The 27,532-nt window shown below is 42.7% G+C and overlaps 3 protein-coding genes across 4 annotated transcripts; all 3 read right to left on the reverse strand.

Annotated features, from left to right (window-relative positions):
- Nucleotides 1-869: 869 nt before the first annotated feature.
- On the reverse strand, nt 870-6,006 carry LOC125374342. The gene is made up of 4 exons (XM_048385181.1): nt 5,680-6,006; nt 3,557-3,763; nt 1,992-3,222; nt 870-1,930 (listed from the first exon to the last, which is right to left on the reverse strand). The coding sequence occupies exons 1-3, from the start codon at nt 5,729-5,731 to the stop codon at nt 2,963-2,965; spliced, it is 519 nt and encodes a 172-aa protein (XP_048241138.1). The 5' UTR covers nt 5,732-6,006; the 3' UTR covers nt 870-1,930; nt 1,992-2,962.
- Nucleotides 6,007-10,678: 4,672 nt separating this feature from the next.
- LOC124145000 lies at nt 10,679-14,214 on the reverse strand. Its single transcript, XM_046514633.2, has 3 exons — nt 13,842-14,214; nt 12,016-12,231; nt 10,679-11,377 (listed from the first exon to the last, which is right to left on the reverse strand). Exons 1-3 carry the CDS (start codon nt 13,888-13,890, stop codon nt 11,118-11,120), a joined length of 525 nt encoding a protein of 174 aa, XP_046370589.1. The 5' UTR covers nt 13,891-14,214; the 3' UTR covers nt 10,679-11,117.
- An 8,155-nt stretch (nt 14,215-22,369) lies between these two features.
- On the reverse strand, nt 22,370-27,148 carry LOC124144998. Of its 2 annotated transcripts, XR_006862503.2 has the most exons (4): nt 26,828-27,148; nt 24,688-24,894; nt 23,124-24,353; nt 22,370-23,062 (listed from the first exon to the last, which is right to left on the reverse strand). XR_006862503.2 is itself a non-coding variant. In XM_046514632.2 (3 exons), exons 1-3 carry the CDS (start codon nt 26,877-26,879, stop codon nt 24,094-24,096), a joined length of 519 nt encoding a protein of 172 aa, XP_046370588.2. In that variant the 5' UTR covers nt 26,880-27,148; the 3' UTR covers nt 22,370-24,093. The 2 variants fall into 2 exon arrangements, 1 of the variants encoding a protein (XP_046370588.2); XM_046514632.2 differs by having other exon boundaries at nt 22,370-24,353.
- Nucleotides 27,149-27,532: the final 384 nt, after the last annotated feature.

The following is a 27,532-nucleotide window of genomic DNA, read 5'->3' on the forward strand; positions in this document are numbered from 1 at the left end:
TGAAGGAAACCTTTTCTTATTTTAAAATGTTGATCTGTGTACTAAATACGATGTATTTGCCTCCCTAATACCCACACAGTAGACCCCCGGTTCCCATGTACCAGAGGGGGTTGGCACCCTTTTGAATGTTCTGCCAAAGCAAACGTACCTGTGGTCTGTTGTACTCCAAGATCAATAAATGTTGTATATGTCAGACCTGTAAATCAGGGCACGGGTGCCCAATCGTCTTGTGCACTGCAAGTCGCTGTGCAAAATTGCCCCCCTCGTGGGTTTGAATACCGGATCGCCCCGATTATGTTTCTAGGTTTGTCAGCATTATACCCGTGCTCGTGGGTTTCATCAAAGCGGCAAACGTCTGTCTTAGACCTGCATCACTTCGGGCTTTCCTCCCATATCAGGCTGACGCACCGTGATATAACTTGAATACTGTTTAAAGCGGCGTTAAACCCAGCTCGCTCACTCACTCGGTGTTTAGGTGGCGCACCGTTCACAAGTCAGGTTTGGGTTTTATCCCTGCCCCCCACACAAACACATGTACAGATGATAAAACACTAGACCAAAGCATATGTATCTCTTTAAGCGCCTGACAAGCACCTTGGCTTGTATACTCCCGTGTGAGTTGAGAATGCAAATTGAATGCACTGTGATTCGCTGACCGTGTGAATTACTGTATTGTTCCACGAGTTTGCCGGAACGTGGATACGGCGCAAATATGAATAAGCATTTAAAGTAGGATTATCGTCCGGGAATATTTGCAAGTATAAGACTGACTCTCTCTCTCTCTCTCTCTCTCTCTCTCTCTCTCTCTCTCTCTCTCTCTCTCCTATGCTTGTACAGTGCACTTCACAGACAGAAAACACAACATCGTATTCAAGAGCAAGGTTTATCCATAACCTGAAGGAACATGAACAATTGAAGCACCGAAGGGAGGTAACTCTATATACGTTAACTCGCCTGACTACTATTATAAGAATAATTATACAATACATTTTGTAACTATGTATAAACTGACATTCTTAACAATATACTAAGCAATACAAACATATATTCTTTTAAAAAAAAAATACCATGTACGTGTATGTTTTATTTACTGTATTAATCATTTCAATATATCTCACACTGTTGTGATCAGATAAATAACATGACTGAAAGTCAACAAACGAAACCCGCCATAATCACACAGTAATCACATCTGTTTTTGATATAAACATTTGACATGAATCACAAATACATGAAGCACTGTAAAACTTTACAGGAATTCTGTCTTCTGTGCCAGTAAACTGTTCCGGATAAAACATTGTTATATTTACAGAAAAAAAACTGTTGTCTGTGCCGGTACAGCAATTCGCGATGAAACACTGTTCAATTTACTGAAAAAAACCTGTTGTCTGTGCCGGTACAGCAATTCGCGATGAAACACTGTTCAATTTACTGAAAAAAAACTGTTTTCTGTGCCGGTACAGCCATTCGCGATGAAACACTGTTCAATTTACTGAAAAAAACCTGTTTTCTGTGCCGGTACAGCCATTCGCGATGAAACACTGTTCAATTTACTGAAAAAACCCTGTTTTCTGTGCCGGTACAGCAATTCGCGATGAAACACTGTTCAATTTACTGAAAAAACCCTGTTTTCTGTGCCGGTACAGCAATTCGCGATGAAACACTGTTCAATTTACTGAAAAAAACCTGTTGTCTGTGCCGGTACAGCAATTCGCGATGAAACACTGTTCAATTTACTGAAAAAACCCTGTTTTCTGTGCCGGTACAGCAATTCGCGATGAAACACTGTTCAATTTACTGAAAAAAACCTGTTGTCTGTGCCGGTACAGCAATTCGCGATGAAACACTGTTCAATTTACTGAAAAAACCCTGTTTTCTGTGCCGGTACAGCAATTCGCGATGAAACACTGTTCAATTTACTGAAAAAAACCTGTTGTCTGTGCCGGTACAGCAATTCGCGATGAAACACTGTTCAATTTACTAAAAAAAACTGTTGTCTGTGCCGGTGTCAGAGAGGGGAATTTCCCCCGGAAAAAGGGCTATATAGCCAAATTCCCCCGGAAAACTGGCTATATAGCCATACTTCCCACGGAAAGCACACTATATGGCCATATTTCCCACCCGGAAAATACACTATATAGCCAATTTTCGGCTTTGGAGTCAGATTTCCCCCATAATTAAATATATGTCTATTATCAAAAGTACCTACAGTTGGCTGATGGAGTAATTTACAAAAGAAACCATGATTAAAATCTTGTGATTTTTTGCGCCATACATTCTTAATTTTAATAAATAGAGGATAGTTCATTTCGACAGTGAGATATGGCGGATCTGTTTATAGTCTCACCGCTTCTATCATTGGTTCCTCCGAATCACTGAGAACAACCGATGGAAATATGTATTCATATATATTTTAAGTAGAAATGTTTTGAAATGCCTCGGTTTCATGGCATTATTAAAATGCAGTTAAAAATGCGTCGGTTCCATTTCATATTTGTGATGACTAAGGTATTTCTGTCACTATCGGCAATCTGAAATAGCAGGCTATTCCAAACTCCACCACAATAAAACTTGATGTTAAACATCAGCATGAATTTAAGAGAGAGGCTATGCTCAACGACCTCGTGCCCAGAACCAACCGAGATCTAGAGATTGACGGATATGTAATAATAAATTGATAATTATGGTAATGATGATTAACTGCTGGAATGATCTTCATCACAGCAGGAGTTATCATAATCATAGCAGTTGGATTTAGTAGACAAACAAATGGCTTTGAACGACCTGATTCCAACTTGCAAGAACTGTCAGCTTATCCGAGAACTTCAGTTGTTCTTTGGTATGTATGTAAGCCACTTTGGGATACATACATGTGATGTTGTGAAATTGAGATTTGTTTTGGTTTGTCCCGGTTAGTCAAGCCATTTGACATTCTCATCAAGTGAAATGTCCAATCGTCTTACTAAAACGCCTGTAGTGTGCTCTTTAGGACGACGAGACAAATGACAAACAGCGCCATACTAAGGTGTGATCTGTTGGCTCCTGATGGTCCGTTACATAGGTCGACAGAGTCGCAGAGGGTGACACAGGCCTGGAACCCCCGGGTCTCAAACCCACAGGTCGAGGAGTTTGAGGGGCCCAGGCCTTTCAAAGGCGCAAGGTCAAACGAGAAGGTCTTGCCATCTGAACAGCCCCGGATGTAACTGAGGATCTTTCTGGTTTCTGTGGAGATAATGAGCACGTGAGTAATGCTATACTAGCTATACCACGGGCCTGTAAATATTCGAATCTAGACCCGGAAAACAAGTAAATGCCATGAAATAATCCCTTGGTAATGCTATGTAACGACTTTAAACTCTCTGGGCCTTGTGTCTTTTCTTAAATTATTCCAAATTTGAAAAAAATATATTTCAACTAAAAAACACAATAACTACTTTTACCAATTCCATACCAAGTCATCTGTGATATTTCACCAACCTGTGCGTTGTTAAGAAATGATTTTTTGTTTTAAATTACCTTAAAAAAGAAGAAGAAGAAAACGTATTATCCAACTTACTACTCTCTCGAATTTCTTCAATCATGCACATAGGTTTTTTGGGGAAGGTGGCACAGTCCACGTAACCAGGAGAGCGGCTGCCACGGTCGTTGACGTGCTTAGTGTCGTTGTTCTTTATAAGTTTGTAGACATTCAGGAAGGAACTGAACCCAGAAATACACTCCCCGTCTCCTCCAGCCGCGCCGCAGACATAGCATAGGATTCCATCTGAATGAATATAAAACAACAGAAAATCAGTCTCGATTATCCGCCGAAACGGATCATATTGGCCGTAAAATGAAGTAGTTGTGTAAATTATGTGAATGGAACAATGCGAAACGGTTAAGACACCAGGGCCCACTTGCACAAAGCGATCTTAGTGCTAAGACTATCGTAAGCCTATGTTAAAGTATGGGAGTTACGATCATCTTAGCGCTAAGATCGCTTTGTGCAAGTGGGCCCAGGTGTTCACATCACCATGCGGTGAGGGATCAATCATTTGATTTTCAAAGGGATTGAGGATTTACATTTCAAAATACGTTGTTAAATTAAGTTGTCCATTTTGTTATTATTTTCCCGGCCAGATGTGATGCAAAATGTATGGTGCATGAGGTGAGGTGAGGTGAAATGGGGTTTAACGTCGCGTCCAAGATTATTGCACTTTTTAGCGACGTGCATGCACTTGTGTGTGTGTGTGGCTGCTTGTACTAGCCCGGACTGATGCCGATTTATAGTGCTAGCTCTCTGAAATACCATGCTCTACCACTAGACCACGGAGGCGGTGTATGGTGCATGAAGGATATTTCACGTTATTGAGTGAGTTTGTTTTAACGTCGCTCTGAACAATGGACCATAATCAGTGCTTCGACACCAAGATCGTCGGATCCTGCCACACCTACACCACCCTGCTCCTATTTGTCACATCCAACAATGTTGACTCAAGGTTTGGGTGGTCAAGGATTGGTGACCATTGGTCGATGCTCGTGCCCTCCTGTCACTGTTATGTTTCTGGCCAGACTAAATTATTGACAGGCCACCTGCTATGCTGGAGTACAGTTGACAGCGGCGATACATAACATTCAATCTTACCAACCCGTTCTTTCTTATTTGCTTCCAGCAAAGAATAGCTGTGCTTAAGGATTAAATACTTATCCATTTGCCAATACACTTAATGAATAATAATGGATGATAGTGAATGATAAAGGCTTTATTTGTTTATTAGGTTATACAAACAGTATTCCAGCTGCATTACTTCAGTCTGTAAATAATCGAGTCAGGATCGCGAAGCAACTGACTGCCCTATCCGCACCATCACCAGTCTATTATCTGACCCGTGAAGATCCGGGGTAGAGTAGGTCTTCAGTAACCCATGCTTGCCGTAAAAGGCGACTATGCTTGTCGTAGGAGGCGACTAACGGGATCTGGTGGTCAGGCTCGCTGACTTGGTTGATGCATGTCATCGTATCCAAATTGGGTGGACCCGTGAAGATCCGGGGTAGAATAGGTCTTCAGTAACCCATGCTTGCCGTTAAAGGCGACTGACGGGATCGGGTGGTCAGGTTCGCTGACTTGGTTGATGCATGTCATCAATCCCAATTGGTGGATCGAAGTTTATGATATCAATCACTGCATTGTCTGGTCCAGACTGGAATATTTACAGACCGCCGTCATATAGCTGGAATATTGCTGAGTGCGGCGTAAAACAACCAACCAACCAACCACGCTATTATCTGCCATGTCAACATTTACAACATCAGAACCAAATAAGCGGGCTCTTATGACACATCCCAGGCGCTAGTGTTATTAATTATGTGTAAAGGTGACGTGGTGTGCAGTGGGGTTTAACGTCGCGCTCGATATTATTGCACTGTACATCGATGTGCGTGGATCTGTGAGTGTGGCTGCTTGTACTACTCTGAACTGATGCCGGTTTCATAGTCAAAGTCTACTGAGCTACCATGCCACAGTTTAACATGTACACCTCACTCAGATACAGTATACTGACTTCGAGTCCCTGTTTAGCCCCTTAATGCCGAGCACCAGACAGGGTAACAAAGTGTACCATCTTTTAACGTCTTTTGGTATGACGCGGCGGGTTCGAACTACTGTCCTTCCACTTGTAAAGAAACAATAACATTACTTACCCGAGCTGTGAAATACCCCGATAAACAGAGCAAGGCTGAGAAGGGTGGCCATGTCTATATCCTCACTTGATGGAGACAGTTTTCACAGAGGGACTAAACTTATCTCTATCATGTGTACAGGAATCTTCGTTCATCTGAGTTTCCAGGCTGAGTTAGCCGGAGTCAAGGATACGTGTAGACTGTCCTTTCTCCCTTCGGATGCGGGGATCAGTACCCAGGGACGTATACACGGGAAACTTCCTGGTGTCATGCACTGAAAATCATGGTCTTATTTCAATGAGACACGACACAGTGTTTGACGCACACAAAGGGTTTTCAGTGAATGCAACGCGACTGAAACAGGTTCGGGCGCTGTGTGTTAATGTAATGTAATATTTAGCATACAGCTCAACATTTGCTAAGGTCATGTGTGTTTCGCAAGAGCCAACTAGAATGGATCGAATGGGGACGTGGATGATATGTCGTCATGACCCAATGTCGTGGGTCGCTGCTTAACTGTTTTCAGTTACTGGTTTGCCTAGTCAAGACTCGATTGAAACTGTTCGCCGTGATCAAATATTAAATATTAGCCAGGCTTAAATATTGCTGATACATTAAAAACAATTCTTAACCATGGGTGAGAGAGATGGTGGATATTGTTTTACGGCGCTATAAGGAAGACTCCACCATTACCACGGTGCAGGACCCAGAAACAGCCTTGACGCATGTGGGAATCGAACCCGGGTTAGAGGAGCAAGCGCTTTATGAACTGGACTACACCACTACCCATCGTAACCATTGGTAAAATTGTAAACATTTGCCTCATATCTATCTATCTACCTATCTGTCTGTCTGTCTGTCTGCCTGCCTGCCTGCCTGCCTGCCTACCTGCCTGCCTGCCTGCCTGCCTGCCTGTCTGTCTGTCTGTCTGTCTGTCTGTCTATCATAGTACAGTTGCACAGACAAAGACGCTAGGATTTCAAGTTCTTAAACCTACCAATGACGATCATGAAAATCATACACAGGAGATTACAAATTTAGCAAAATATGATTTAATACCATCATCTATTTCAATACTACTGAACCCGAACGAATCGTTTGACTCTTTTTAATAACATCAGTGATATCATTGTATTATACAAAGCCCCCGTCATCAGGATGTACTCTGTCACGGACCATGCAGATCTGTGTCAGGCGGCTTACGAAAACCTTTAACATACGCCGAGCAATGAAATGCAATATGCCTATCACAATAGCAGGCCCACGGAGACACCTTCTAGCACAGTTTCAGGGCCAAATAGATGCGTTCTGTTCTACGTAAATGCATGGCCAAGTAGATGTGTTCTGTCCTTCTCAATAACAGGTACTAATTGATGTGTTCTGTCCAACACAAATGCAGGGACTAATTGATGTGTTCTGTCTACACAAAAGCAGGGACTAATTGATGTGTTCTATCTACACAAAAACAGGGTCCAGTAGATGTGTTCTGTCAACACAATAGCAGGGTCTAGTAGATGTGTTCTGTTCTACACAACAGCAAGGTCTAGTAGATGTGTTCTGTTCAACACAAATGCAGGGTCCAGTAGATGTGTTCTGTCTACACAGTAGCAGGGTCTAGTAGATGTGTTATGTCCTACACAATAGCAGGGTCTAGTAGATGTGTTCTATCTACACAATAGCAGGGTCCAGAAGATGTGTTCTGTCTACACAATAGCAGGGTCTAGCAGATGTGTTATGTCCTACACAATAGCAGGGTCTAGTAGATGTGTTCTGTCAACACAATAACAGGGTCTAGTAGATGTGTTCTATCTACACAATAGCAGGGTCCAGTAGATGTGTTCTGTCTACACAATAGCAGGGTCTAGCAGATGTGTTATGTCCTACACAATAACAGGGTTTAGTAGACGTGTTCTATCTACACAATAGCAGGGTCTAGTAGGTGTGTTCTGTCTACACAATAACAGGGTCTAGTAGATGTGTTCTATCTACACAATAACAGGGTCTAGTAGATGTGTTCTATCTACACAATAGCAGGGTCTAGTAGATGTGTTCTATCTACACAATAGCAGGGTCTAGTAGATGTGTTCTGTCCTACTCAGTAGCAGGGTCTAGTAGATGTGTTCTGTCCAACACAAATGCAGGGACTAATTGATGTGTTCTGTCTACACAATAGTAGGGTCCAGTAGGTGTGTCCTATCTACACAATAGCAGGGTCCAGTAAATGTGTTCTGTCTACACAATAGCCGGGTCTAGCAGATGTGTTATGTCCTACATAATAACAGTGTCTAGTAGATGTGTTCTGTTCTACACAATAACAGGGTCTAGTAGATGTGTTCTATCTACACAATATCAGGGTCTAGTAGATGTGTTCTATCTACACAATAGCAGGGTCTAGAAGATGTGTTCTATCTACACAATAGGAGGGTCTAGTAGATGTGTTCTGTTCTACACACTAGAAGGGTCTTGTAGATGTGTTCTGTTCTACACAATAACAGGGTCTAGTAGATGTGTTCTATCTACACAATAACAGGGTCTAGTAGATGTGTTCTATCTACACACTAACAGGGCCTAGTAGATGTGTTCTGTTCTACACAATAACAGGGTCTAGTAGATGTGTTCTATCTACACAATTACAGGGTCTTGTAGATGTGTTCTGTTCTACACAATAACAGGGTCTAGTAGATGTGTTCTATCTACACACTAACAGAGTCTAGTAGATGTGTTCTATCTACACAATAGAAGGATCTAGTAGATGTGTTCTATCTACTAAATAACAGTGTCTAGTAGATGTGTTCTGTTCTACACAATAGCAGGGTCCAGTAAATGTGTTCTGTCTACACAATAGCCGGGTCTAGCAGATGTGTTATGTCCTACATAATAACAGTGTCTAGTAGATGTGTTCTGTTCTACACAATAACAGGGTCTAGTAGATGTGTTCTATCTACACAATATCAGGGTCTAGTAGATGTGTTCTATCTACACAATAGCAGGGTCTAGAAGATGTGTTCTATCTACACAATAGGAGGGTCTAGTAGATGTGTTCTGTTCTACACACTAGAAGGGTCTTGTAGATGTGTTCTGTTCTACACAATAACAGGGTCTAGTAGATGTGTTCTATCTACACAATAACAGGGTCTAGTAGATGTGTTCTATCTACACAATAGCAGTGTCTAGTAGATGTGTTCAATCTACACAATAGAAGGATCTAGTAGATGTGTTCTATCTACACAATAACAGTGTCTAGTAGATGTGTTCTGTTCTACACAATAACAGGGTCTAGTAGATGTGTTCTAACTACACAATAGCAGTGTCTAGTAGATGTGTTCTATCTACCAAATAGCAGGGTCTAGTAGATCTGTTCTATCTACACAATAGCAGGGTCTAGTAGATGTGTTCTGTTCTACACACTGGAAGGGTCTTGTAGATGTGTTCTGTTCTACACAATAACAGGGTGTAGTAGATTAGTTCTATCTACACAATAACAGGGTCTAGTAGATGTGTTCTATCTACACACTAACAGGGTCTATTAGATGTGTTCTGTCCACACAATAACAGGGTCTAGTAGATGTGTTCTATCTTCACAGTTACAGGGTCTTGTAGATGTGTTCTGTTCTGCACAATAACAGGGTTTAGTAGATGTGTTCTATCTACGAAATAACAGGGTCTAGTAGATGTGTTCCATCTACACAATAACAGTGTCTAGTAGATGTGTTCTATCTCGACAATAACAGGGTCTAGTAGACGTGTTCTATCTACACAATAAGAGGGTCTAGTAGATGTGTTCTATCTACACAATAACAGGGTCTAGTAGACGTGTTCTGTTCTACACAGTAGCAGTGTCTAGTGGATGTGTTTAATTCTACACAAAAGCAGGGTCTAAAAGATGTCTTTAATTCTACACAATAGCAGGGTCTAGTAGATGTGTTCAATTCTAAACAATATGAGGGTCTAGTAGGTGTGTTCCGTTTCTACACAGTAGCAGGGTCTTGTAGAGGTGTTCTGTCCTTCACAATATGAGGGTCTAATAGATGTGTTCCGTTCTACACAAAAGCACAAGTTTGTTTCTGTTATGAGATCTCAGCGTTACTTACAGCCCCTTTAAGGATGTTGATAATATTTACAAGCTTTAGAAATATTTCACCGTATTTAGTACTGACTTACTGAATTCCACCGGATCTCGGCGATGTCGAACAAGTCCGTTTGAATAATAGGTGGGTTACAAACATCAATCACACACACAAAAACATTTAACAGTATAAAAAGAAAACGTGCCTTGCGGATAATTGACGGCCATTATCTGTACCTTCTCTCATTACACACTCCCCGCGTTTGGATGCCATTATGTTTATCTGAGCTGCCCGCATGAATTCAAGGGTAACAACCCACCACCCTCTCAAAAATGGTATCGTCCAATTTACGTCATCAAGTTGCTAGACAGAACAATCAGTTTCGAGTATCCCTCGAAACGAGTCCATTAAGTATTAAAGGCAAGACAGCGATGGAAACTCTTTGAATGAATCCCTGACAACACAGTGATCACACCAGGTGTAAAGGCTAATGCCAGTGTTACCTTCATTCAGATCGATACCCTACCCAAAACATTGGACTCAACCAATGCCACTCAAAATCCGTGAAAATCCGGGTTAGAATTGATCTTCTGAAACCCATGCATGCCATTAAAGGCGGCTATGCTTGCCGTAAGAGGCGACTAACGGGATCGGGTGGTCAGGCTCGCTGAATTGGTTGGTGCATGTCATCGTATCCCAAATGCGTGGATCGATGCTCATGATGTCAATCACTTGATTGTCTGGTTGAGACTCGATTATGTTTTCATATACCTGTAATATTGCTGAGTGCGGCGTTTAAAAACAAACAAACAAACAAACACTTCACTCAATATCTCCCCAACATCAAAGAGTTCGCTATAATTTTGTCAAGGTATTCTCACTCTTATCTTAATCCCGTACCGAGCACTTTATATAGTCAGTCCATTATGAAATAAAGCAGAACAAGATCCCAGTTTTAATCCATGAAAATATGAGTTTTATTGTGGCATTGATGACAATCTTTTAAGGAAACACAATGATGATCTTAGAGTGGAACACATATGAAGCGGCCATACAATTTCCGAATCCCGTTCAGGGATTCGAACCACGAACCAAGCTGATTAGTTAACGATGTCATCTGGACCCACTTGCACAAAGCGATCTTAGCGCTAAGATGATCGCAACTCCCATACTTTAACATAGGCTTACAATAGTCTTAGCGCTAAGATCGCTTTGTGCAAGTGGGCCCTGGAAACTGATGATGTCATCCGTGGTATGACTCCACACCCTGCTGCACATGCACGAAATAACCCTCATGACGATGAAGAACATTTAGAAAACAAATTACCAGATCCTTTGGCCCAGATAAACCCAAAACGCATACATGAATAAATACAGAGATTTCTTGGATATTTAGAATTTGACACAAGCATAAAATACGCCAAAAAGGGCAGTTAACACGATCAGAGAGGGCTTCTCATTCTGTGCTCCTTCATTAGGTCCATTGCAGAAGTTGGTGGAGTTGCACAGAGTGATGCAGACTTGGTAGCCATGGTTGCCGTATCCACACGTTGTAAAGTTGGCAGGTGTGTCTGTGTGTAAGATTGGCATGTTGATGGAGAACGTCACACCATCTGAGCAGTCCCGGTTGAAGGTTTCAACGTTTCCAGTAACTATAGGAAGACACAAAACATTGTAAATAACATACCGGTAAATGTATATTTTAGATATCTTCCACCGCACTCCACGTAAAACATTTAAATAACTTGCAATTATTCTGGTCGACTCTTGATAGACATACTCAGATAAAGTACTCTGTCTTATTGGCATATGTGATTATGTTCACTTTAACTTGAAAATAAGATGGGCAGTCGTCAGTGGCACGGTAAAAGGTGCCTCGAATCACTGCAAGGTGTAAGTGAGATTGATTTAACCTTCTTTGAAAGTATATCAGTTTTGTCAAGGCGCGTCAGCTTGGTATGGAAAGAAAGCTGTCTACATTACAAAACAAACGCGTCATACTATATTTTCAACAACATTCCAGCGAAGCCTCAGACTCTCGTAGCTCTGCGGGGACTAAGCAGAATGTGCGGACACTGCAGAGATACTGCAGACTTTCTGCAGAAAAAGAATCTGCACAAATAATTACCCTATTTACTAGACGTATTGATGGCTCAAAAATCGTCCTTATTTCTCAAGCGTGGCTATGATTAACTGTTGAAATTTTAGTTTGCCCCCTTACAAAAATTTTACCAAAATATAGCTGGTCTGCCTTGATAGTCAAAAAGTTCATGATAATAACACCACTTACATGCATTTCGAACTTCTTCAATGACACACATGGTTCTGTTGACGAATTTGTCGCAATCCTTATAATGAGGAGTCTCAGTGGCTGTGTCGCCGGGCCCAGCAACAAGCGTTGCATTCGGATTGGACAGTGCGTGAAACACCTTTGTGAAAGAACTGTAGCCTGTCATACATTCGCCTTCATCTCCGCTACTGGTACATTGATAACACAGCAGGCCCTCTGTAGCAGAAACATAGTGTACAGTAGGTGAAAGCACATTTGATATTCCGATTTACTACACAGATAGCACAGGTCATCTGCAGCAGAAACATAGTGTACAGTAGGTGAAAGCACAGGTCATCTGTAGCAGAAACATAGTGTACAGTAGGTGAAAGCACATTTGATATTCCGATTTACTACACAGATAGAACAGGTCATCTGCAGCAGAAACAATGCGACATAGGTACAGAAGGTTAAAGCACATTCGATATTCCGATTTACTACAATGTACTTCACCAACTGTACCTATGTCGCATTGTTTCTGCTGCAGATGACCTGTGCTATCACAGGTCATCTGCAGCAGAAACAATGCGACATAGGTACAGTAGGTGAAAGCACATTTGATATTCCGATTTACTTCACTGATATCACAGGTCATTTGCAGCAGAAACAATGCAACAAAAGGACAGGAGGTTAAAGCACATTTGATATTCCGATTTACTACACTGATATCACAGGTCATTTGCAGCAGAAACAATGCAGTTTAGAAGGAATTGTTTGAAAGGTTGTTGAAAGGTCGTTGTTTGGCATGTGTGTGGTGGTGGTTGTAGTGGTGTGTTAGGAGTTTGTGGTTATTGAATAAAAGCGACAGGGAAAGGAGAGCATGTAGGTTGAAAGGGAAAGGAAGGGTGGTTGAGGTAAAGTAGTCTTCATATATTTTATACTGTCAGTTTATTTTTTATATGTCAATGGAGCAGATTCCTGAAATATTTTCTTATGTATTCTAATCATGCTGCATACCAGCAGGCATCCAAATTGATTCTAAAAAGCAAATGTGCAATAAAGAAATTATTCATGTAAGTTGAAGCAGCAGTGTTGCAAGTGGATCAAGACATTGACTTTGCATCAAGACGAAACCCGGCCGTTAATATTTCCTTGCGATGGGCACGAGCCGTCAACGGATTTTTACCGGGGACGTCAGGGTTCTGCCGGATCCCCGAGTGTCACTAACGTTAACGTGCGAACCATGCCCCTGTTGACCAAGCGGTGAATGGGTACCCGGTAGGATGAGAAGACAACGTGACTGTAAACAATCCAGTGCACCATAAGGCCTCAGGGAGATAAGACTGAAATTCGTGTGCCACTGATCCATCGACTGGAAAAATGTATATAGAGCGCCACGACCATGGACTTGTATAAGTGACAGCGGAAGTGTTTCAAGTTTTTACACCAACGCACGTATCAAAGACGTGTACTTACATTATATGGGGCGGTGGGGTTAAGCCTTATGGTTATTCGTTCGCCCGAAACACCGAGAGCCCGGTTCGATCCCCACATTGGTACAATGTGTGAAGTCCATTTCTGGTGTACCCCGCTGTGATATTGATGAAATATTGCATAGGCGGCGTAAAACATTTTCCCTCACTCACTTATATATAATAATTGCGCTGCATACATTTGGCGAACGAGCAGTTATGAAGAATGAATTGATCTTAAACACCGAACAGTATTTCAGTCATATGATGGCGTACACAGACACTCTGCGGCGGGCCAACATAATGTGGGAGGATACTTCACCCCTATCGGACTCCCAACAAAACCCCAGTAAGCTAAACAAAACAGACACTCACCCGACCTGTGTAGAAATCCAACCAGAAGGTAGAAAAGCCATATTTCCATCCTTTAGTGGATGTCACTCCTCACTGATGGCGAGAAGGTTTACAATTCGTTTCAACCTCAAGTCTATACTGGGGTCTACCGTGGCTCGTTCCGCCCCGGTGAATCTTCAGGCAACGTCTCGGATCGCTTGACAGAGTTAACGTGTACTTCGATTCCAAGAAGCAACTACATCTGTAGAAGAATCGATTACCCCAACTTCCTTGTTCGGGGTTGATGCAGTAGTTAAAGTGACAGGTAACGTTGTACAGTTTCATGCACCGACGGTCGTGACGTGTTGCGTACAGCAGCTGCTTTGTTAGACGACATTCCTGTGGACGAACCAGGTAGAGTATTAATGTCGCTCGTTAACTCGTATAGTGTTCAACATTTTCTAGGGGTAGGTTTATCATGCTTACCAGTTGAAAGGTGTGAGGGTGTCAGAGAGGGTGCAGTGTTGTGTCCGTGTGAGCAATGTCACCTCTATATCGCGGTGGTCTGTTATTGAGCCTGGACTAAACCAGAGGTCGATAGCTAGAGCAAAGAACAGCGTCGTAGCGAACGAGAACACATTAGTGTATTCACACACTTAATCACGCAATCCTCATTTTAGTTGACTCTTATGACAAACATAGGGACTTTAGTGACAGACATAGGGACTCGCCCCGAATGCAATCCATGGTCTGTCAACAACACACCCGTGCTTCGGAGAAGAGAATGATCGCTAACGGACTGACGCTGCATGCAGACAACCGAAGTCAGTCCGTTAGCGGTCAACATGTGAAATTGAACACCCTTCCATTACCTGCCCCGATGGCTCCGTGAGTTAAAATGCTAAAATTGGCATGTGAGGTTGCAGGTTCTGTTCACGTCATGTGATTTTCCGTCATTTACCTTGCCCCTTATGATTAACCGGGTACGCAGTGGACATGATGCGGTGTTTGGGGTGTGGGGTGTGGGGTGTGGGGTGTGGGGTGTGGGGTGTCGGGTGCGGTGTTTGGGGTGTGGGGTGCGGTGTTTTGGGTGTGGGCCGCGGTGTTTTGGGTCTGGGCCGCGGTGTTTGGGGTGTGGGCCGCTGTGTTTGGGGTGTGGGGAGCGGTGTTTGGGGTGTGGGGTGCGGTGTTTAGGGTGTGGGGTGCGATGTTTAGGGTGTGGGGTGCGGTGTTTGGGGTGTGGGCCGCGGTATTTAGGGTGCGGGGTGCGGTGTTTAGGGTGTGGGGTGCGATGTTTAGGGTTCGGGGTGCGGTGTTTAGGGTGTGGGGTGCGGTGTTTAGGGTGTGGGGTGCGGTGTTTGGGGTGTGGGATGCGATGTTTGGGGTATGGGGTGCGGTGTTTGGGGTATGGGGTGCGGCTTGTTGGGTGCTTGGTGCGGGGTGTTTGGTGTGTGTGTATTCCTACGCCTGTGTATAGAAATGACGGAACCAGACCGACAGCATCTGATTGAAGCGTCCGATAGTATGTAAACGATCCACGGTTTACACAGTGGGTTCACCCGAATACAGTGCTTCGACTCTCTACGTCAAAACCTTCCACTCGGAGCCCGATGCAGATTTTCACAGGCCTTCAGAAAGCAAATTAAGCAATATGTATACACTGCTTCTCAAACCAGACAGGAAGCAAGGTATCTACAGCAGCTATTAGACACACTGTAAGATCGGCCATATGATTGAAGTCGGGGCCGTGGGGAAGCCTGTTGGTTATTTTGCGTTCAGTCACACGCCGAAGGCCCGTGATCTATTCCCCACATGTGTACACTATTTGAAGCCCATTTCTGGTGTCCCTATCCGTGATACTGCAAAAATATTGCTGAAAACGGCGTAAACGTCAACTCACTCTCTCCCTACCTCACACCCACCCACTCACTCTCTCATTCAACGCAAGTTCAGTCTGTTTTAAGGGAACGCTTCAATCAAAAGGCTTCCCATTTGTCCAAAGGGTAAGGACGAAAGCTAAGCAGATTTAAACTACAACCAAACATATGAACACACAGGATGAAGCTGTGTTTGATTAAAACAAATCATTCGACACTTGGAATTATGTCATTCTCACTCAGGAAATGTGAGACTCATTGTATTCAAATAGTTCTTGTTTTGTTTGTTGCTTAAAGCTGTGCTCCAGTAACATTCCAGGTTAAAAGAGGACGGCCTGTAATTACGCCAGTTAAATACTTAGTCTATCAAAATTAGCAATACTACTCTGCTTGACGCCAAAAGAACATTCTATATAATCAGCCTTAACACAGATCGTCTTGACCCGTGGACCCGTGAAGATCTTGTGATGTTAAAACAATTTTTGAGAAATGAGTAATTTGTAGTTGGAGCGGGCTAGCAGACTAGTGTTTTATCACTGTTATGCATGTCCAAAAGACTCTTTCAAGTCAACATCTGATTTATATATCCATGCAAAGAGCCATATGTAACTAATATACTGTATTCGACGTAATAAGCGCCCAGGGCGCTCTCAAAATTAGAAATAGGGGGCACTTATAAGAATATTATTTTGGCGAAAAAAAAACAGTTGAAAGATAAATTTCGTGGTTTATGCTGACAGCCTGAAATGTTTATATACGACAGATATATATATTTTCCAGAATTTAATTGCCCATAATTGCAAATTACACACAAGTGCGTATTATACACGAATAAGTAGGTCTTGTGTACGTTGATCAATCGGAAGGGGTGCTAATTGGGATTGTTCATTAGGCAATATAGTAGCAAATATCGCCGTGGGCGCTTATTAGAGCGGGACGCTTATTACGTCGAATACGGTAATAATAACAAACTCGCAGACAAGTTGTTTGGCGATTTTGTTAATTATGATGATTAGTTACATGGCACTGTGATACATGTCACACATTTTCGAGCCTGACGTGATCAAGGCAGACACTTCAACGCCCACTGAAGACATCAATGTGTTTGCCACTTGCCGCTGGAGTTATGTTGTGAAATTAAGCTACACAAGGAAAGATATTCAATAGGCAATGAAAACATACCTCACAACTTACTTTTTCACTTATGCACATTTCCATCAAAATTGATCTAATCTCATTAACCACTTTAAAAGGTTCAAGTTGGTGTAATGATAATGACCATTGGTGGAGAACCGTGAAGATCCGGGGTAGAACAGGTCTTCAGCAACCCATACATGCTTGCCGTAAAAGGCGACTATGCTTGTCGTAAGAGGCGACAAAAGGGATCGGGTGGTCAGGCTTGATGACTTTATTAATGCATGTCATCGTATCCCAATTACGTGGATCGATGCTCATGATATTAATCACTGGATTGTCTGGTCCAGACTCGATTGTTTACAGACCGCCGTCATATAGCTGGGATATTGCTGAGTGCGGCGTTCAACAGCAAACCAACCAACCAACCAACTCCTTGACCTGTGAATACTGTACAGACTCCATCGTGACGTGTAGCAACTGCTGCAACCATGGACGGCCAGGTGCACCTTGTGATGTGACTGGACACTGTGTCTGTGTGGTACACTACAACTCATCGTTATCAGTGCGGCGTTAAGAGTAAGTGAGTTGGGTTTAACGCCGCTTTTAACAGTATTCCAGTTATATCGCGGCGTGTCAGCTTAATGTGGGAGGAAAGCCCGAAGTGACGCAGGTCTCACACGTTTACCACTTCGGTGAAACCCACAAGCACGGGTATGGTGCTGACAAACCTAGAAACATAATCCGGGCGAACTGGGATTCTAACCCACAATCCTAGGTTTCTGGCGTGCCTAAGGGACGCAACTCTACACAGCGAATCGCGGCGTCTTAGACGACTGGACCACCCGTGCCCCCGTCAAGCAAAGAAGTTTTTTTAAATGCAATATATTCTGTTTTTACAATGGCTGATGTTGAGTGTACACGATGGTGCATATAAAGAACATAAACTAATGATCATTTGCATGATGTCAATCATAGGATTTTCTGGTCCTGAATCGATGATTTACAGGCCGCTGTCATATATCAGGAATATTCCTGAGTACGACGTTTAACAACAACAAACATTCACGCGAAAAGATGACAATATCATACAAACAATCATTTTTTGACTGAACTTGTTTGATACGCATTACTTAGAGGTTGAGTCGCTATATGGCTGAAATAATGCCGATGCGACGTTAAATTTTAACTCACTCACTCAGAGGTTGACGGGTGACAAGGTCGACACAATTTTATGGATAACAACTACTTTAATACTGTAAAAAGCGACGTTTCGTAATAGATCCTTAGTCAACTCAATATCAATGTTTGTAAAAATATATATATAGTTTCCACAAAGAAAAATAATTATTAAGAAACGATATGTGCAAAGGTAAATATGGTTGCCAACGTTCTCATGTGTTTTGTTTCTTGCACCATTATGTATTCCCGTGTGTATACTGGTACCACAATGGTAGAGAGTATGTCTATTTAGCTTCTGCGTCAAAACAATTTGGGCAGGTGTGTCAGTGTCAGTGACGTGTGGGATTTTCGGTCTTTTAAACTAAAATCCTTCGGTTCGAAGTTGGAACACACACACACACACCACCCCCCCCCCCCCCCCCCCCCCCCATTACGATGAGTACCATATGTTACTCCAGCCAGAGATTGCCAAGAAAAGACCTGAGCGCACAATGTTTATTATTACTAGGATGCTAATTCGGCTTCAAGTGCATTACGACCGGATACAAGCTTAAAGCTATAATGCGACTATAGCTTCAGTTAGACTACTTTTAGGATAAATCTGTATCGGAAAGGTATGAATATCTTGCATTCATAGGTTGGCAGAGGAGAAAGCTTTAAGCGTCGGTTTTGAAAGCACAACCCATTTCCCTAAAACAACACCGGTAATTTGCCTAAACCCACATTGGTCTTACGTGTAGGAAAGAGACGTCTCTGGTCATGGAAGTGTATTCTCATTAAAGTTCCACCAGTAAAATCAAATCTGTTTTCATCTGAAGAATTAACAAAAGTTCAAGGTGGAGTCACCCAGATCGTTCAATTAATGTGACTTTGAGATTTGTATTCGCCTGTTGGTGTATTATTCAAAACGTTAACAAATGGTTTTCAAAAGCGTCTTAGCAAAAAGAATTCACCACTCAACAGCAGCACATAATTGTCAGATGAACTGAACATTCCAAGTGAGTTCTGAGCGTCACTCGGTATTCATGTACATAGATAATTCCACCCAGTGATGGAGTGGTTATTGATGGAGATTGTATAACATTTGGGTGTAAATGGCTGCTCACAACAGGACAAGACACGCTGGTGAATCCAGAGGGGCTTTGTGTGTGCGTGTGTGTGCTTGCGTGTGTGTGTGTATGTATGTGTGTGCGTGCGTATGTGTGTGTGTGTATGTGCGTGCGTGTGTGTGTGTGTGTGTATGTGCGTGCGTGCGTATGTATGTGTGTGTGTGTGCGTGCGTGCGTGCGTGCGTGCGTGCGTGCGTGTGTATGTGTGTGTTTGGGTATATGTGTGTGGTATGTATGTGGTTGTTTACTACAAAGGGGCTTAGACGGCTGAGGATGCAATTAGATTGCACACTGTTTTGTATTTTGTATGATTTGACGCCAGAGTTTGACAATATCACAACTGCTTGTAAATACTGGAGTGAAAAACCAACCAGTCGACTATCATCGCCTACAGGTTACTGTGACCTGGCTTGTGTAGCGTGACATTGCACCTCACGTTTGAGTATGTTCATTGAAGAATTGACTTGTGTGAGGTCACTGGAGCATCAATAATTTGTCAAATATATAGGTGCTGAAGGAAATGTATAGATAGCTGCAGAATGCTGTTGACTGTCCCTTTTTTACCAAGGTATTATAATCATACGCGCATTGAATGATAAGGGAACGAGTCGTTTTGCAGGCTACGGAAAGACGGAAAGAGGCGAAAGGTGACGAATGCGCAAACATTATCTTGAAAATAAGTGGAGCCGACATGTACAGATCACATCGGGGGTGAGATAGAATGGGATATAACGTCACGTTCAAGATGTTTTTATGTGTGCGTGCGTGCGTGCGTGTGTGTGTGTGTGTGTGTCTGCTTGTACTAGTCCTGACTGATGCCGATTTATAGTGCTAGCGTACTGAGATACCATGCCGCAGTTTAACATGAATGCTCCACTCAGACAACCGAGCCGAGCAACCCGCAATGCCTTAAACAAGGGTAACAACACAGGTATGTCGTGACGGAGTCAAGCGTGTATTATGTCGGCTGGATAATTTGAGTGAGTATGGGTTTACGCCGCTTTAAAGAAAATTCCAGCAAAAGGGGTCACACATTGTACCCATGTGGGGAATCGAAACCGCGACGGCGTGACGATCGACCGCTTACTACCCCTATTGCCCTACCAGGCAACCCCACCGCCCCTAGATAATTTGACTTGTTTCCTCGTGTGGTTTATTTAAAAGTGATTTTAAGACTGTCAGTTCCTGCAGAGTAGGGGCGGTCGGGTAGCCTAGTGGTTAAAGCGTCCCAGGCACGGCTTTAACCAGTTGGCCCCTCCACCCCCAGAACGCTGTAGGTCAGTGTGGGACATTTGAGGGTAACGCCACTTCGGTGGTATAAGCCATTGGCTGTACACCAGCAAGCTGGTAAAACGGTCTATCCAGACGTCGAGAAAACAAAACCATTCATATTCCAGCGAACATTATCTTTATGAATCGTACGTTTTCTGACAAATCTATGCTGCTTTTTACACAGTGGACCAGTGACTGACAATCTCACAATTGTTGAGTGTTGATTTGAAACAAAAGAACATTCAATAATTTTATGCGTCAGATGCGTACAGTACTGATTCTGCTAATTAAAGGGAGGCAATTTTCGAATGAATGGAGTTGTTTCCCTTAGATCATAATGCGCATACAAAGTCACAGAGCCTGCTAAAAGTTAGTCGGAGAAATTGCCAGGCAAAAGAAACTGTAAACCCATGTTTGAAGGTGGTTAAATATGATACAAACAAGAAATGGTTATTCGAAGGTGGTGTATTTGATACGGGTGTAATAGTTGTGTTTTGGACCTTAAGTTTGCAGTGTTTCGGCCCCTTTTCAGCCAAGTAACGTTTTGATAACGTTGGCGATTTTTTCAGTTGACTTTTTTTACCCGACAGTTTAGTTAAAGTAAAGTGAAGATTTATTAGTAATAATCTGTTAGTTTGTTTGTTTGTTGTTTAACGCCACACTCAGCAATATTCCAGCTATATGAGAGCAGTCTGTAAATAATCGAGTCTAGACCTGACAATCCAGTGATTGACATCATGAGCATCGATCCACGTAATTGGGATACGATGACATGGATCAACCAAGTCAGCGAGCCTGGCCACCCGATCCCGTTAGTCGCTTCTTACGTCAAGCATAGTTGCCTTTTACGGCAAGCATGAGTTGCTGAAGACCTAGGTCACCCCCTCCTCCGAATCCAGAATACCATCAGTTTTTCACTTTGAGTCTCATTCGCTCACCCCTGAATCCCGAATATTTCATGACACCAATCTCAAAAACACAAGTCAGAATTGAATCTAGAAAGGCAGAACGAAAACCTATAGACCACTTTCCTACATGTAGGTCATAACAGGGTGAGATTTGAAGTTACATTACTGACAAAATACCAAAAAATATGAAATGTGTGAAGGAAACCTTTTCTTATTTTAAAATGTTGATCTGTGTACTAAATACGATGTATTTGCCTCCCTAATACCCACACAGTAGACCCCCGGTTCCCATGTACCAGAGGGGGTTGGCACCCTTTTGAATGTTCTGCCAAAGCAAACGTACCTGTGGTCTGTTGTACTCCAAGATCAATAAATGTTGTATATGTCAGACCTGTAAATCAGGGCACGGGTGCCCAATCGTCTTGTGCACTGCAAGTCGCTGTGCAAAATTGCCCCCCTCGTGGGTTTGAATACCGGATCGCCCCGATTATGTTTCTAGGTTTGTCAGCATTATACCCGTGCTCGTGGGTTTCATCAAAGCGGCAAACGTCTGTCTTAGACCTGCATCACTTCGGGCTTTCCTCCCATATCAGGCTGACGCACCGTGATATAACTTGAATACTGTTTAAAGCGGCGTTAAACCCAGCTCGCTCACTCACTCGGTGTTTAGGTGGCGCACCGTTCACAAGTCAGGTTTGGGTTTTATCCCTGCCCCCCACACAAACACATGTACAGATGATAAAACACTAGACCAAAGCATATGTATCTCTTTAAGCGCCTGACAAGCACCTTGGCTTGTATACTCCCCAGTGAGTTGAGAATGCAAATTGAATGCACTGTGATTCGCTGACCGTGTGAATTACTGTATTGTTCCACGAGTTTGCCGGAACGTGGATACGGCGCAAATATGAATAAGCATTTAAAGTAGGATTATCGTCCGGGAATATTTGCAAGTATAAGACTGACTCTCTCTCTCTCTCTCTCTCTCTCTCTCTCTCTCTCTCTCTCTCTCTCTCTCTCTCTCTCTCTCTCTCTCTCTCTCCTATGCTTGTACAGTGCACTTCACAGACAGAAAACACAACATCGTATTCAAGAGCAAGGTTTATCCATAACCTGAAGGAACATGAACAATTGAAGCACCGAAGGGAGGTAACTCTATATACGTTAACTCGCCTGACTACTATTATAAGAATAATTATACAATACATTTTGTAACTATGTATAAACTGACATTCTTAACAATATACTAAGCAATACAAACATATATTCTTTTAAAAAAAAAATACCATGTACGTGTATGTTTTATTTACTGTATTAATCATTTCAATATATCTCACACTGTTGTGATCAGATAAATAACATGACTGAAAGTCAACAAACGAAACCCGCCAAATCACACAGTAATCACATCTGTTTTTGATATAAACATTTGACATGAATCACAAATACATGAAGCACTGTAAAACTTTACAGGAATTCTGTCCTCTGTGCCAATAAACTGTTCCGGATAAAACATTGTTATATTTACAAAAAAAAACTGTTGTCTGTGCCGGTACAGCAATTCGCGATGAAACACTGTTCAATTTACTGAAAAAACCCTGTTTTCTGTGCCGGTACAGCAATTCGCGATGAAACACTGTTCAATTTACTGAAAAAACCCTGTTGTCTGTGCCGGTACAGCAATTCGCGATGAAACACTGTTCAATTTACTGAAAAAACCCTGTTTTCTGTGCCGGTACAGCAATTCGCGATGAAACACTGTTCAATTTACTGAAAAAAACCTGTTGTCTGTGCCGGTACAGCAATTCGCGATGAAACACTGTTCAATTTACTGAAAAAAACTGTTGTCTGTGCCGGTGTCAGAGAGGGGAATTTCCCCCGGAAAAAGGGCTATATAGCCAAATTCCCCCGGAAAACTGGCTATATAGCCATACTTCCCACGGAAAGCACACTATATGGCCATATTTCCCACCCGGAAAATACACTATATAGCCAATTTTCCGCTTTGGAGTCAGATTTCCCCCATAATTAAATATATGTCTATTATTAAAAGTACCTACAGTTGGCTGATGGAGTAATTTACAAAAGAAACCATGATTAAAATCTTGTGATTTTTTGCGCCATACATTCTTAATTTTAACAAATAGAGGATAGTTCATTTCGACAGTGAGATATGGCGGATCTGTTTATAGTCTCACCGCTTCTATCACTGGTTCCTCCGAATCACTGAGAACAACCGATGGAAATATGTATTCATATATATTTTAAGTAGAAATGTTTTGAAATGCCTCGGTTTCATGGCATTATTAAAATGCAGTTAAAAATGCGTCGGTTCCATTTCATATTTGTGATGACTAAGGTATTTCTGTCACGATCGGCAATCTGAAATAGCAGGCTATTCCAAACTCCACTACAATAAAACTGATGTTAAACATCAGCATGAATTTAAGAGAGAGGCTATGCTCAACGACCTCGTGCCCAGAACCAACCGAGATCTAGAGATTGACGGATATGTAATAATAAATTGATAATTATGGTAATGATGATTAACTGCTGGAATGATCTTCATCACAGCAGGAGTTATCATAATCATAGCAGTTGGATTTAGTAGACAAACAAATGGCTTTGAGCGACCTGATTCCAACTTGCAAGGGCTGTCAACTGATCCGAGGACTTCAGTTGTTCTTTGGTATGTATGTAAGCCACTTTGGGATACATACATGTGAGGTTGTGAAATTGAGATTTTTTTTGGTTTGTCCCGGTTAGTCAAGCCATTTGACATTCTCATCAAGTGAAATGTCCAATCGTCTTACTAAAACGCCTGAAGTGTGCTCTTTAGGACGACGAGACAAATGACAAACAGCGCCATACTAAGGTGTGATCTGTTGGCTCCTGATGGTCCGTTACATAGGTCGACAGAGTCGCAGAGGGTGACACAGGCCTGGAACCCCCGGGTCTCAAACCCACAGGTCGAGGAGTTTGAGGGGCCCAGGCCTTTCAAAGGCGCAAGGTCAAACGAGAAGGTCTTGCCATCTGAACAGCCCCGGATGTAACTGAGGATCTTTCTGGTTTCTGTGGAGATAATGAGCACGTGAGTAATGCTATACTAGCTATACCACGGGCCTGTAAATATTCGAATCTAGACCCGGAAAACAAGTAAATGCCATGAAATAATCCCTTGGTAATGCTATGTAACGACTTTAAACTCTCTGGGCCTTGTGTCTTTTCTTAAATTATTCCAAATTTGAAAAAAATATATTTCAACTAAAAAACACAATAACTACTTTTACCAATTCCATACCAAGTCATCTGTGATATTTCACCAACCTGTGCGTTGTTAAGAAATGATTTTTTGTTTTAAATTACCTTAAAAAAGAAGAAGAAGAAAACGTATTATCCAACTTACTACTCTCTCGAATTTCTTCAATCATGCACATAGGTTTTTTGGGGAAGGTGGCACAGTCCACGTAACCAGGAGAGCGGCTGCCACGGTCGTTGACGTGCTTAGTGTTGTTGTTCTTTATAAGTTTGTAGACATTCACGAAGGAACTGAACCCAGAAATACACTCCCCCTCTCCTCCAGCCGCGCCGCAGACATAGCATAGGATTCCATCTGAATGAATATAAAACAACAGAAAATCAGTCTCGATTATCCGCCGAAACGGATCATATTGGCCGTAAAATGAAGTAGTGGTGTAAATTATGTGAATGGAACACTGCAAAACGGTTAAGACACCAGGGCCCACTTGCACAAAGCGATCTTAGTGCTAAGACTATCGTAAGCCTATGTTAAAGTATGGGAGTTACGATCATCTTAGCTCTAAGATCGCTTTGTTCAAGTGGGCCCAGGTGTTCACATCACCATGCGGTGAGGGATCAATCATTTGATTTTCAAAGGGATTGAGGATTTACATTTCAAAATACGTTGTTAAATAAAGTTGTCCATTTTGTTATTATTTTCCCGGCCAGATGTGATGCAAAATGTATGGTGCATGAGGTGAGGTGAGGTGAGGTGAGGTGAGGTGAAATGGGGTTTAACGTCGCGTCCAAGATTATTGCACTTTTTAGCGACGTGCATGCACTTGTGTGTGTGGGTGTGGCTGCTTGTACTAGACCGGACTGATGCCGATTTATAGTGCTAGCTCTCTGAAATACCATGCTCTACCACTAGACCACGGAGGCGGTGTATGGTGCATGAAGGATATTTCACGTTATTGAGTGAGTTTGTTTTAACGTCGCTCTGAACAATGGACCATAATCAGTGCTTCGACACCAAGATCGTCGGATCCTGCCACACCTACACCACCCTGCTCCTATTTGTCACATCCAACAATGTTGACTCCAGGTTTGGGTAGTCAAGGCTTGGTGACCATTGATCGATGCTCGTGCCCTCCTGTCACTGTTATGTTTCTGGCCAGACTAGATTATTGACAGGCCACCTGTTATGCTGGAGTACTGTTGACAGCGGCGATACATAACATTCAATCTTACCAACCCGTTCTTTCTTATTTGCTTCCAGCAAAGAATAGCTGTGCTTAAGGATTAAATACTTACCCATTTGCCAATACACTTAATGAATAATAATGGATGATAGTGAATGATAAAGGCTTTATTTGTTTATTAGGTTAAACAAACAGTATTCCAGCTACATTACTTCAGTCTGTAAATAATCGAGTCAGGATCGCGAAGCAACTGACTGCCCTATCCGAACCATCACCAGTCTATTATCTGACCCGTGAAGATCCGGGGTAGAGTAGGTCTTCAGCAACCCATGCTTGCCGTAAAAGGCGACTATGCTTGTCGTAGGAGGCGACTAACGGGATCTGGTGGTCAGGCTCGCTGACTTGGTTGATGCATGTCATCGTATCCAAATTGGGTGGACCCGTGAAGATCCGGGGTAGAATAGGTCTTCAGTAACCCATGCTTGCCGTAAAAGGCGACTGACGGGATCGGGTGGTCAGGTTCGCTGACTTGGTTGATGCATGTCATCAATCCCAATTGGTGGATCGATGTTCATGATATCAATCACTGCATTGCCTGGTCCAGACTGGAAAATTTACAGACCGCCGTCATTTAGCTGGAATATTGCTGAGTGCGGCGTAAAACAACCAACCAACCAACAACGCTATTACCTGCCATGTCAACATTTACAACATCAGAACCAAATAAGCCGGCTCTTGTGACACATCCCAGGCGCTAGTGTTATTAATTATGTGTAAAGGTGACGTGGTGTGCAGTGGGGTTTAACGTCGCGCTCGATATTATTGCACTGTACATCGATGTGCGTGGATCTGTGAGTGTGGCTGCTTGTACTACTCTGAACTGATGCCGGTTTCATAGTCAAAGTCTACTGAGCTACCATGCCACAGTTTAACATGTACACCTCACTCAGATACAGTATACTGACTTCGAGTCCCTGTTTAGCCCCTTTATGCCGAGCACCAGACAGGGTAACAAAGTGTACCATCTTTTAACGTCTTTTGGTATGACGCGGCGGGTTCGAACTACTGTCCTTCCACTTGTAAAGAAACAATAACATTACTTACCCGAGCTGTGAAATACCCCGATAAACAGAGCAAGGCTGAGAAGGGTGGCCATGTCTATATCCTCACTTGATGGAGACAGTTTTCACAGAGGGACTAAACTTATCTCTATCATGTGTACAGGAATCTTCGTTCATCTGAGTTTCCAGGCTGAGTTAGCCGGAGTCAAGGATACGTGTAGACTGTCCTTTCTCCCTTCGGATGCGGGGATCAGTACCCAGGGACGTATACACGGGAAACTTCCTGGTGTCATGCACTGAAAATCATGGTCTTATTTCAATGAGACACGACACAGTGTTTGACGCACACAAAGGGTTTTCAGTGAATGCAACGCGACTGAAACAGGTTCGGGCGCTGTGTGTTAATGTAATGTAATATTTAGCATACAGCTCAACATTTGCTAAGGTCATGTGTGTTTCGCAAGAGCCAACTAGAATGGATCGAATTGGGACGTGGATGATATGTCGTCATGACCCAATGTCGTGGGTCGCTGCTTAACTGTTTTCAGTTACTGGTTTGCCTAGTCAAGACTCGATTGAAACTGTTCGCCGTGATCAAATATTAAATATTAGCCAGGCTTAAATATTGCTGATACGTTAAAAACAATTCTTAACCATGGGTGAGAGAGATGGTGGATATTGTTTTACGGCGCTATAAGGAAGACTCCACCATTACCACGGTGCAGGACCCAGAAACAGCCTTGACGCA

Source organism: Haliotis rufescens, unplaced genomic scaffold, assembly GCF_023055435.1.
Source record: "Haliotis rufescens isolate VD_foot unplaced genomic scaffold, xgHalRufe1.0.p SCAF_55, whole genome shotgun sequence".
NCBI classification, from domain to species: Eukaryota; Metazoa; Mollusca; class Gastropoda; order Lepetellida; family Haliotidae; genus Haliotis; species Haliotis rufescens.